Source organism: Phalangium opilio, unplaced genomic scaffold, assembly GCF_054372755.1.
Source record: "Phalangium opilio isolate 3A_F unplaced genomic scaffold, DU_Popi_V2 ptg000232l_1, whole genome shotgun sequence".
Taxonomy (NCBI): Eukaryota; Metazoa; Arthropoda; class Arachnida; order Opiliones; family Phalangiidae; genus Phalangium; species Phalangium opilio.
In genome coordinates, this window is record NW_028324223.1 from 2082001 (window position 1) to 2095667 (window position 13667).

At 33.6% G+C, this 13667-nt stretch overlaps 1 protein-coding gene across 2 annotated transcripts in view; it reads right to left on the reverse strand.

Annotated features, from left to right (window-relative positions):
- LOC149612754 (uncharacterized) overlaps nt 1-13667 on the reverse strand; it is a 60961-nt gene that overhangs the window by 21878 nt on the left and 25416 nt on the right. For both annotated transcript variants that reach the window (XM_089858338.1, XM_089858339.1), the window contains exon 2: nt 10913-11132. In XM_089858338.1, coding sequence (XP_089714464.1) covers nt 10913-11132 — 220 coding nt within the window. The remainder of the gene's footprint in view (nt 1-10912; nt 11133-13667) is intronic.

Here is a 13667-nt window from a genome sequence, read left to right on the forward strand (position 1 = left end):
AATTTCCCGACAAAAATATTTTTCTCTTAAGGGCAACGATCTAGTCAGAATGTTGTTCGGTCAGTCTACCATTCTCCCGTTCGCGAAATCCCCTTGAATAAAGACTAAACGGGGGTCTTAATAAATCTAAGGTATTTTAATACTAAGAAAGGGGTAACTTCCAGCGTATTAACCGAGTTGGTTCGAACGTAAAGGGTAGCCAATTTAGACTACATTATAAAGTTGAAATACATTTATATGGAATGCGATTAAAAATATAAGGGTGTTTACAACGTGGGGTCCTTACGCCTTCCTAACGAGTTAATAAGGGGCCCCACTTGGGTTTTAGGAGATTAGAGTCATAATATTTCACCTATTTTCATAAATTTGAAAATTATAACGTGACCTATGCAAATTTAAAGCAAATTTCGGCGGTAAACTTGAAAGAAACAAATTTGTTTGGATGATCTAATTCTCTAAATTATTAGCATTAATATAAAACTTAATTAAATACATTAAATAAATTACAAAAAGCGTACCGTTGAACTGACTTAATGAAACTGAACTTAAACTTACGGTTAGAAATTAAAAACAAAACGCGACAAAAAAAAATAATAATTATATCTTTGGAATATTCAATTATATAAAATAAATTTAATGAATAATTCCATATAACTCTTCAATCAATTATCTTAGTGATTAGTTCGCTAACTCGCGCCTTCTAATTATCTCTATCCTTTAATTAGACTTTATTAATTGTTTAAGATTATAAAAAAGAAACACTTATAGCGACTTCCGGAGCTGCCGCTTTTGTTCGAGATTGTTCAAAGATTATTTTAATTAATTTTATATATAGTTAGCGCTAATTGTCGGTTTCTATGAGACCGAATCCAACAACTAAAGAGATTGATTTTCATTTATGATGAGATGGAAAAATATACGCTATTTTCAATATCAATGATTCCCCATAAATAATTAATCATACCTCGTTGAAAAACAATTAAAAACTTATCAATTAATTTATTTCAATGAGAAGAAAAATTATAATTTATTTTTCTCTCATCATTTAAATTTGATTGTAGCTCCCTTATTTGTCACTTGAAATTAATGAAACTTGGAGCTATTACTCTATGGAATACGGGCTTTCACGTGGTATCATCGGTTTCAACCTTAGAGGTCAAATAAGGAAGTTATGGTCACTTAAAGTAAGGTCAAAATATGTCGACCTTCAAAAAATGTTATATAAATTCTGAAACACGGTGCTATTACTGGATTTGATTGTAACTCCCTTATTTGTCGCTTGAAATTAATGAAACTTGGAGCTATTACTCTATGGAATACGGGTTTTCACGTAGTACCATCGGTTTTAACCTTAGAGGTCAAATAAGGAAGTTACGGTCACTTAAAGTTGGGTCAAAATATATCGACATTCAAAAAATGTTAAATAAAAATTCACGAAACACGTCCGGTGCTATTACTGGATGGAATGCGTGCTTTTTAATGGTGCTATTACTTTCTAAGCTGAAGTTCAAATAGATTAATTACGGGTACTTAAAATCCGTCTAAAGATATTTACGGAATTTTGGCGTACACAAAAATCCGGTTTACCTTTATGTATGTACGTATTGTTTACACCCCAAAAATGAAGTGCCGGGCCGTGTTTGTGTATGTGTATGTCGTTTAAAAATGAGTTTACTGTTTGTTTAGAATTTTAGGGACAATTTCGAGGGCAGTAAATAACAACATTGTTTAGAAGCTATTTATAAAAATAACGCCTAATTATAATATTCATTAAAAAGCATTGCAACCGCATTCCAACAAACTAACCTTTAATGCGATTATTATAAAATTATTATAAAAAAACAACATCGGGTTAGGCTCATTAAAAATAACAACTCATCATTAAATTAAATGAGACGGAATTTAATGTAAAAATCAAATGATGTTCATATCGAATTGAAACCAGACTATTTTTGGTTGGGTGGCCCGGGTGGTCCTTAGAAATTAAACCTAAATAAAAATGATATATACTAATTATTTCACACGTAAATTTTACCTATTAAAAAAACAGTAATGAATTTAAAATTGCAGCTCTGGGGTAAAATTAAATTTAAAGTTTAAAGGGATTTTCCTTCGAAAAATCTTAATTTAATTTAACTTGTATTCAAATCTTATTTTTATTTATTTCAACGATGGGAAATTAGGACCAGGTTTTTTTGGGGGGGGGGGAGTGTGTACGAAGTTCGTATATCGGTATCGGTCAGATCAAAAGAAAATTTCTTAGCAAAGTCGTTTCGAAAAATAACATAACAAATTTAAATAAAACTTAATATCTAGATCACGACGAGTATAGGCGAATACCATATTTATATTTTATCAACGAAGCCAAACAAATTGATTACGCAAAAAGCAACAACAGCCCTTCTAAGACTGCAATTGATTATTTTAGTTGAATGATATGTTGATAAAGAATTACTACCAAATGATATACTGTACCTTTAATAACTAAATTATATAACAGATATTAACTTTATGTTATCTTTTAATATTAGATAAAATAAAGTTGATGGAATTCAACCGGCATCACGATATGCAGTAGTTAGTTAGCTAGTTAGTTAGTTAGTTAGTTTATAGGGATTTATAAATTTCATTAAATAACCAGTTTTATACAATTTTGGATTACCTTAAGTATCCATTACAAGTTTCTAAGCGAATATTAAAAAAAAAAAATGTGCCCCAAACCATATCTGCAATTTCAAGTTCACTTAACCCTTTTTTGAAGCGTCACGTGACGCTGTTGGTTCTTCCTACGTTGAAACTAAATCAATTTAGATAGATGATATGTTAGAAATACTTTTTAACATTTAAGTAACAATCCGCCTCAGCTTTAACCGATAAACGATCTGCTATCCATTCGCAACCGGCCTTGGAAGGTCAGATATAGCAAAAATTATTTTCACCCCTTTAGGCCTATGAAATTAAAGGGGATATGAAACGTCCGCACCTGAATTTTAAGTAGTTTATAAATAGACTCGAATGCAAATTTTAGATTTTTGATTTTTATTAAATTATTAGAGAAAAAAAATTCTGGGATTATTAAAATTATATTAGGTGACGTTTCACAACGCCTTTATGATGTCATTGGTTCCCCTTGGGACATTTCGGTTTTCATAATCGTCTTATAGAATTTTTTATATTTTAAAAGTGTAATTTAGACTTCTCAGTCATTCACTCGTTTGCAAACTAGAGAAAGCTACGGCGGATTAATATGAAAGTAGTACGTAGGAATATTTGTAACTTTGGGAGTTTATTTATACCTAATGGTAGATTTCATATAAACAATCAACGAATGTTTCATGACTCAGAACTTAGGAATATATAACTCGGGGCGTACGGGAAGGTGGGCAAATGCCCAAAGGGTGGAATTTTGACGATGTCTAAATAATTGATATCTGAAAATGATATATAATTCCCAACCATTCATCACGTTATTATAGAATTAAATATATATAATTTATCAACATAATTTGATTCTTGTTTTGGAGTTTTTTTCAAATTTTTTTAAGCGCCAAATAGATTCAAAATACAATTATTTGAAGAGAGAAAAATTCATTTCAAATTTGAAAAAAAAAATTATATTTCAAATTTGGAAAAAAAAAATATATTTCAAAGTTGGAAAAAAAAATATATTTCAAATTTTGAATATATATATTCAAATTTGAAAAAAAAAATATATTTCAAATTTGGTAAAATAATATATTTCAAATTTGGTAAAAAAATATATTTCAAATTTGGTAAAAAAATATATTTCAAATTTGGGAGAAAAATATATTTCAAATTTGGGAAAAAAATATATTTCAAATTTGGGAAAAAAAATATATTTCAAATTTGGGGAAAAAAAATATATTTCAAATTTGGGAAAAAAATTTATTTCAAATTTGGGAAAAAAATATATTTCAAATTTGGGAAAAAAATATATTTCAAATTTGGGAAAATTATTTTTCAAATTTGGAAAAAAAATATATTTCAAATTTGGAAAAAATATATATTTCAAATTTGGAAAAAATATATATTTCAAATTTGGAAAAAATATATATTTCAAATTTGGAAAAAAAATATATTTCAAATTTTGAATATATATATATACTTCAAATTTGAAAAAAAAAAATATTTCAAATTTGAAAAAAAAATTAATTTAAAATAGATATTAAGTGAATTACAATCTTCATGGATAAGTTAACGCGAGTGAAATACTAAATGCGGCGGTAGAGTGAAATGGCGCACTTGAAAATTTGCAGTACGTGACCTGTGAATTGGAGATATTTTTTATAACATTTCTGCCAAGGGCGCGCAGCAGCGAGTATTTTTCGGAAAAAAACCGGGAAATCAAAGAAAGATATCCCTCGTAAATTAAGTTAAGAATTTTAAGCGTTTTCCCCTACTCTTAAACCAATCGCAAATTGCTTTTAAACTTTAAAGCTAAACCCGCTTGAAAATGCATTTAAATTAAGCACAACTTTGATTGAAATTCGAAGACGGTAACTTCCCCGTGTTAGTTGACACTAATATAACACCTGTAACGGGATAGGAAAGTCTGGATAAACTACTGACAAGTTACATAAGCCAAGAGCGAGAGCTTCGTGCAAAGGTCAAATATCTTGGGTGACCTTATGGGAAATGTCGCATTTTTTTCTGTCCTTGACGATTTATAATTCGGGGGTCAATTTAACTTGGCCAAATACACTTAACGGCGTTCCTTAACAAGTTAGGCTTGGTACTAATGTCAATTAAAATTGGCAAACAGATAGAATCCGGATTGGTTTCTTTTTTCTTTTTTTTTTTTGAATTTTGGAGAAGTAGAAAAAAATCTATTTCACGATTTTTCTAAAAATTTCCAGGTCTAAAATTTTAAAGGGCTTGAATTTCTTTATAATTATTTGACCTTTAAATAGGCACCACTAAACCCCTAGCAATATAGTAAGGGAGAAAGCATTATCCTTACGTAGTCTAGTAGTTTCCAACTATTATCATGGCAACATTGCAGGGGGAAAACTACTAGATTACGGTATAATAATACTACACCACTGTCCTTAAATAACACTACCACCCTGGGCCCATTGGGAATAATAAGGCAAAACTGTACATATATTATTATAATGGTACACGATATTTGTTAGGGCGGAGCAGGTATAGTAATTTTTGTTCCACATTCCAGGGATCGTGGAGTATTTTAAATTGGGTCAAATTTTGGCGAAGACAGTCGGGTAAAGTGAGATTCTTTTTGACCCCACCCATAGATAAGTTACCCCTCCTTACCCCGAGGGCCAAAATCATAATCGTATCACAAACGCCACCAGTTTAAAGGCCGACTTCCACCGAAAAGGGTTCTTACGAACTGAAGACCGTGCATCGATTCTTAACAATAGAGCGACCGTGCCAATTTTCGAGTCCCCACTGGGGCAAAATTTTGAGGGGTTCTTACGAACTGAAAACCTTGCTATGCGGGTTCTTACGAACTGAAGATAAACAATAGAAAGTCTCTTAAATATTTTATTCCCGATTTTTACGACCCTCTGAAGGAAAATATCTATTGTTTATCTTCAGTTCGTAAGAACCCCCGTATCAAGGTTTTCCGTTCGTAAGAACCCCCTCAAAATTTTGTCCAGCGGGGATTCGAAAATCGGCACGGTCGCTCCATTGTTACTCTCGATGCACGGTTTTCAGTTCGTAAGAACCCTTTTCGATGGAAGTCGGCCTTTAATATAAATCCTATATAAGAGAATGCCAACCCTTCCCCGAAATATGTTTTACCACACGATACAACAGGAACTAACTCTAAGATAGGCGAAACCAACCCACCAAAATAGCAAAGCGAGTAATACGAGTTTCATTTTCTAATTTTGAATTTTTATTTTAAATGGAAAATTACGCCAGAAGTTCATAAACAGAAGTAATTGTTTTTCAGTCCTTTTTTTCCAATAAACACCCTGTATGTCTTTAAAGAGGTCACCGATCTTAACGTATGTCCAGCCAGTGAGTGAGTGAGTGTCCGCGTATATAGTCTAGTCTGACCAGGCACTTGTTAAGTCTAAAGAAACGCCGTTCTGTCTGCGGCCTTCGCGAAATCGGCTGGAATCCAACCAAACTCAACCGCTACATCGAGAACTAGGGCCTAATGAGATCGCATCTTGGCTAGCTTGGCTACGGCCTATAAGACGTCTAGCTTAAGCCAACTGAATTCAAATCGGTCTTATTAACTAACCAATATAATAAAATCTACGTCTTTCCCGTTCAAATTTCGTTTGCAGTATATTTTTAGAAAGTTGTTAAAATAATGATCGAGCAGAACGAGATATTTTATTTTAATATTAAAACCGGGACGGACAGACATCTTCGTCTCACGCGTAAGACGACATAAATAAATAAAAAAACCCGAAATAATTATTTAACAAAAATAAAAATAAACAAAAATATTGCAGTTAAGTCGAGCGTAAATCCTAAATATATTTACTGATTAATCTATACGATAAGATAATTTTAAATAATAATAATATAAATAATATTAATTAAAATAAATTAATAAATATTTTGACCTTTGTTAATTGAACTTAAACCGACAAATAATACAATATATTTTTTTAAATTTCGATCTAATTTCCAGTATTATTTAATTTAAGGAGGTTAAATTCTATTTATAAATTAAGTGAACGGACCCCACCCTTGCTTGTGAGAAAGAAAGCCAGAATGAAATCAAGATCTCATATAAAAATGTTTCAAGTCGCTTCCGCGTTTAACATAATATATTTTTTTTAAATTCCCAAGACGAAGGCGAATTTTTTTAAAGTACTTAAATATTTTTTTTAACTTCTCAGACATTGTGTTGTTAAAAATATTTTCTTTTACCAAACATTCCACGATATCTGACGGACGTAAACAATTTGGTCAAAACACAAACCGCAATATCGCACCTCCATCTTCCATTTCACCCTCTCATAACACTACGACACGCTCAAATACATTAGTTTCACCTTTTATTATTTTGGTAGGGTACTAAATTCGTCTGATGATAATGGCGCGAATTGTTGTTATATAGAGCGCGGATGTTTCTAAAAAAACCAAAGAAGAAACGTACATACACGTCTGTGACGTCACATAATGGTCTTATAACACACACCGGCTTTCTTTGAGCAAGAATTCAGACAGCGCGTTGTTAAAAAGGGGTTCCGCCTTAGCTTCGACGCTAACCGTAGTCACAAAGTCATACAGTGTGTATAAGCGCAATGTTACGCGTTCAAATTCTTTCACAGACCAGGGATAGATAGACTTTTTTAAGACGGAATAAACAATGTTTGGCCTTTACTTCAGTCCGACTCATAGACGAGTATATAGTCCCTTCCTTCAACACGTAACCAAAAAATTAAATTATCTTATTGGCTCACAAAAACTACGTATTGGTGACGTTGCTGACGGGGAGGGCCAAAAATACGTAATTCCTGTTTAACTCTGTTGCTATGACTACGACCCCTCTTGCGTTGTACCATAGCCCACTCGATCACGCGCGTCACGACGCAAGCTGCTCGCGCTATAGCTATAGAGCGCGGATCGAGTGGGCTATGGTTGTACAGATAAGCGTCTTCACAGGGGTTCAAAATGGAGCCGTCTAAATGCGAGGGTCCAGGTAATTATTCGGGAATTGTTTTTAATAGCAATTAAGAAGGTTGTTAGTGAATTTGGTGCCGGTGTTTTGGATTTGGAGTACATCTGTAAGGGTGAAAAGTGTTCGCTAATTCTTTCTTAAGCCAATCATCTCTACTATCCCCATGATTTTGTAAACGAATTTGATGAAGTTAACCAAGGCTTAGTGAATGGTCAGGAGTTTTGTGAGCTTAGTGTTTGGTTAAAACCTGTTCGTGCTGTAATATCTATGAAGACTTTTACTCAATTCTAACTCACTTTTAATTTTCTTGGGTCCCCGTTTTTTTCAGTTGCAAGCCCTATGTCTTGTGTAACTACCATTTTTAAACAATGTTATTTCAAAAATTACAATCCGAGCCCATTCCAACTTGGCAGACGAATAGGCAGACGACGGGCAGACGACGTTTACTTGACCCGGATATACATACAACGCCATAACGAAAATAAGACCCGCCTCTTCTTTCATACCCCTCCGTCACGGGTAAGGGGGTCGTGGACTAGGACGCGCACCCGAATAACCCTGTTACCCATTCCGTCTTCAAAAAAGTCTATCTATCCCTGCACAGACTTAAAGGTGAATGTCGTGAAACGCGTTATAAAAAGAACATCTTTGAATTTGGGTCTTAAGCTTACAATTTCTTTAAAATAATATTTCAATGAATTATATTTATATCGTTTGTAATAAATAAGGTCCGTAATAATTATAATTTAAATGAAATGAATTGATAAATAATTTGAAACACCTTGAGGGAGAGTATTCGATTTCAACTACCAAATAATAATTATTGTTTATTTACGAAGGTTGTTTAGTTTTGGGGGAAGGGAGGGGGTGAAGGTTTACATCTTCTAGGCCTAGAAATAATTTAAAACTCTTTCTTAACAAATCGCTAGACTTAAAAGTTGCTTTTAAATTATTTTTATTCAATATAGTAAACCGGAAATTTGCGTGTCTGTGGCCTAAATATTCAAAATACCTGCGGCGGGGGTGAAACTGTAAAGGTCGTACGACAATTGACTATAGCTTAAATGTCAAAGGAAATTAAGTCGCGATGGTTTTGTTAAAGTTAATTTTGTCGGGCTCCGTTTCATGTTAATTATTGCAATTGCCAGTACTTAGTACATGGTTTAACAGCAACGATTACTATCATATCCTAACAGCAATAATTGCAAAAGAGGTCTAGGAAAATTGAAGCTAAAAGAATTACTAGAAAGAATACAACAAATTACTCTCCCATCAAACGTAATTTGAATAAAACGACACAACAGGATGCGGCGTTAGTTAATATAGCAATAGAAAACAATAACTTCAATTACACTGGCTAATCATAGGTTAGGTAAATAAACTTTCAAGATTTCTTATGGAGGTCTGTGTATATTGATTTCACAGAACAATGCCGACCGCGCTTCCAAACTTGTTCAATTTCAAACTTGCCCCCCCCCCCTATATTTAGCCAAAAACAAATGCACGAAACGTCGAGCTACAGTCTTAGTCATATTCATAATTTTGACAAAATGAAAACTTCTTATAAATATGATTGTATAAGCTTTTGTTTGGAAGCGAGGATTCTCTCATGAGAGTTTGGGGATGTGTTTTCCGCTCTATTGAAGCACGCGTGACACTCCTGATCACATTGATTGAACACGGTTTTATTGTCTTTTAAAAGTTTCCATCGCGTTATTAATTTCTTAACGTTTTTTCCTTGTTTGTTATAACTAAATTGTCCTCGTCAGACTAGCTGACTGCCCCTTCAAAAGATGCATGCTTTTCTCTATTTCCCAGACGTTGTCTAACATTTTTAGGTATTATTATTATTAGATTTAAACAACCCGCTAAACCAAGAAATATCATGTTTTGGCACAAAGAAAATCAACAGAGCATCGCTATACGTGACATAATACTTAAGTGGTTGTTGGTATTCGCGTCAACAAGTGTACAAGAACGAACGGCGTTGAGCCTGCGGTTTAGGTTATTTTCCAGAATGGAATGGTATTATCCTACTACAATCTATGGGTTGATGTTTTTCCCGCTACAATATAGGGAATTTTCCTACTAAATTTAGTAGAGAAGTGTAACCTAAAGCGAAGTAATTCCCAACATCCCTTAACATTTGGAGCACGGTTACTAAACCGAATAAATAGTTCCCTCATCAGAGGCTTAACTATTTGCCAAGGCGCATGCGCTTGTTGGTTTTTGTCAAGACAATCAAGGTTTGTGGGTTGATTGATTGCTGGGGATTTAGTAAATACGAAACAGTTTATAGAATTCACCCTAGCACGGTGGCGCGATGCCCATCTTAAGTTTGATGAGCAGCTCGCCTGGGAAGATTCGTGTTACATAACTAAAGTATTAAGAGGATACAGAGTGTCACACTTCTTCTATTATACCCTTCTAATAATATTAAAAAAAATCTAGGTATATATTTCCAAAATTTGCACGTACGTTTTACTTTAGATAACAGACGATGCTAAGAATCCGCTAACAAGACAGACAAGTCTCTAATCTATGACACAAGCTAGCATATCCAATTGAATTTAGAAAAAATAAGAGGGGATTTGATTTTTGGAACTAGTTATGTTTCAAAATGATAAAAAAAGAACTTTAACTAGTACAAGTACGTGTTTGTTAAAATTTCTAAGAGAACTGGTTCTCGCAAGCAGCTAGCTAGCTATCAAAGGGAGTCAAATATTTGGTCACAGTTCATGGCTCTCTTCTATATAGCCTCCAACTTTTGGGGTCCTCTTTTCAAAATCAAAAATTGTTAAAGGTGACTTGTCGACAAACGATAATTGTTCGAAGATATTCTAAGTCGGGACACAAACACCACACAGTTTCCTTTCAAAACCTTACTCAAAAACGTTTTTCAGTCAAATCAGCTAAAAACGTAAGGCGGCTTTGCTTTGCCTAATTGGTTTATCTACGACTTGGATCAGCATGGATAAGCTGTTTTTACTTTTAAGAATTTGGTAACCCGGCTTGAATAAAGATACAAAAACAACCGCGATGTAAATACAGCTTGAATTGCGAGGACTGATATTAATAAATATGGTGGACTTAATAGCAGACGATTTTTCAAACTCTACCTCGGTCAGAATCAATTTAAACTTAAAGGGAGAGTGAAAAGGAAGAATCGATAAAAATTTATTTTCATTTCACTATCCCTTTAATAATAAATAAAGGCAATAATGGCCAAAAAAGCAAGGAGTATTAAAAGAGGATTGAAAAGTATTCTTGACTCACCCTTGCTGTAGGCATCTTCCAATTTAATATTAGGTGTTATTAACCCTAAGGGTGAATCTGGCATTTCGTCACCGACTGTCAAGGAATAGCTGTGTTCTGATTGGATACGGGGTGATTGGACAGCGTCTGACATCATACGGTCGTGTAATATAATTGGCTGATTGTCCAATAAATTCGTCCAGTCTGTTTCGGAGCCCAAACCGGCCATATCCTCGATATTCTGTTGAAATAAATAGATAAACAAAATAGATAAACAATTAAAAATCAAGCTTAATCGTGAAAGAGGGACTTCAATATATTATAAAAATCGCAAAAAATTCAGGAACCATTCCCCAAAATTTAACAGGCGGTTAATGACGTCACGAGGAGGCCTCGCGATGCATTGTTCCAGATTTAACCCCCCAGGGGGGTATATAAACTTACGATTGACATTGTTAATGAGCCATAACCAAAATAAAATGGTTTATACTTAGTTAGGAAAAAAATATATATATAAATATATATATACCTTGAAATATTGAGAGAGTGCGCAATTTCTTTATAAACAAAGTTTGAAATGACTTTAACAGACATAAAGAGTATAAATTCCGAGCCACATCTGGATGGATCTCCCCTAAGTTAACCCGACTATGTACTTAAAAGTTAAAACTTATATTGACTGCATCCAAAGCTTTGCTTTGTTCATTTCAGTCTGGTTAGAATTACATCGAGCTGGATTGTCTGTAGTCACGTGAAATTTCACGTTAAATATTCACGTGAAGGCGGAGTGGGCGGGGGCGGGTCAGCCTTTTAAAAACGATAACGTTAACTAACAAAACAAGTTTAGGTCATTAGTCAAGGTTAGGTTAAAATTCTCTCTCTGTCGATTCAAATGGAATCTCCAATTCAACGAAGCGTTCAAAATAACCATCCACGAATTTTTTGGGGTCTACACAGACAAAATTTACATAAAAATCATTGCCGGAAATTTAGTTAGAAAAACGATCAATGCACCCCGACAAATTTTTATACATAAAAAAAAAATTCATATTAAAAAAGTTTCCAAAACTCGACGACAAAATGTGACTTGTACTTTTTAAACAAAAAACGTTATCAGATCGATTTGCTTGAAGATATTCTGGCCGACCACACGTTTTCAACAACCTTTTAGTCGCTCCAGTAGATATTGTATAGACAGTGGTAGTGAAATGGGAGGAGCTACGGAGACATGACGTCAGTATTGGTATAGAATAAATTGTATGGCCTAAGCAGTCGACTTCCAATATGGTGGACAAAATGAAGGTAAAAGATAGGAGGGTGTGACATCACGAAAAAGATCGTAGTTCAGAGCGCTACTTTCTTTCGCATTTAGTAGTATTCATCCGCCTTAAAGGCCGACTTCCATCGAAAAGGGTTCTTACGAACTGAAAACCGTGCATCGAGAGTAACAATGGAGGGACCGTGCCGATTTTCGAATCCCCGCTGTGAGGGGTTCTTACGAACTGAAAACCTTGATACGGGGGTTCTTACGAACTGAAGATAAACAATAGATATTATCCTTCAGAGGGTCGTAAAAATCGGGAATAAAATATTTAAGAGACTTTCTATTGTTTATCTTCAGTTCGTAAGAACCCGCATAGCAAGGTTTTCAGTTCGTAAGAACCCCTCAAAATTTTGCCCCAGTAGGGACTCGAAAATTGGCACGGTCGCTCTATTGTTAAGAATCGATGCACGGTCTTTAGTTCGTAAGAACCCTTTTCGGTGGAAGTCGGCCTTTAACTTGCAAATATAATTTTAAAGGGAAAGTCACCTTGTATGTAAAATACCTTAAGCCTTGGTTTGTTTCGATGCCATACACGAGCCCTCAAAGGCTTAACAATAGAAATTACATTTCACGGGCGCGTTTGTGACATAATAATAAACTTAGACAATTTTGATGAGGAACGAGCAGGACCACCACCAGCACCATTGTCAAAGCATTTTGGTTGGCGATTTCTAACTTCGATAAAAGGTCAAAGCACTCACTCACTAACTCGCTATTACAACATGCTGGTTGGTTGATAAAAACCTTGAATATCTCTTTTGTTTTGGTTTTTCATATATATACTGCCAAGAGATGTTATATAAAATTTTATTTATAGTCTAATAATAATTATAATTATTATTAAGTTCGATATGAGGGTCATGCGGGTACCTCTTAAAATTAATTAATAACGAGAATTTAATTTTAAACTGGCTGCATGTATGGAATAAGATTAAATTAAATTGGTATCAATAGCAATAGATACTTTACAATATTATGTAAAAATCTTTTATAAACATTGTAACTAAAACCTAACCGAACGGCTCTAACCTTATACATGACCTTTAACGAAGCAAGAAATTATAAAAATTGTAGCTTCAAATTAAAAACAGATTAGATTTAAAAAAAGAAAAAAAATTCAAAGACCCCCAAAAATATTTTTTCATTTTTTTTCTAACTTGAGTCCGGTGAAAAGTGGTCAGGTCAGTAAAGTAAAATACCCCAGGAATGTTTCAAATCTTAAGATATACCTACTCTTCTTAAAGGGATTGTGAATGTATTCATTATTATTTAAAAGTTATGTATAAACCCCAACAGATCTTGAAAATTAAATATAGTCGAAAAAAATATAAATTTCTAAATTTTTTGAATTCGAGATTAACTTATTATATTATAATTAACATTTAAATTAACCCTGAATTATTATTATTAAATATTAAATTTCACATTACCTTTAATATAAGGTTAATGTCT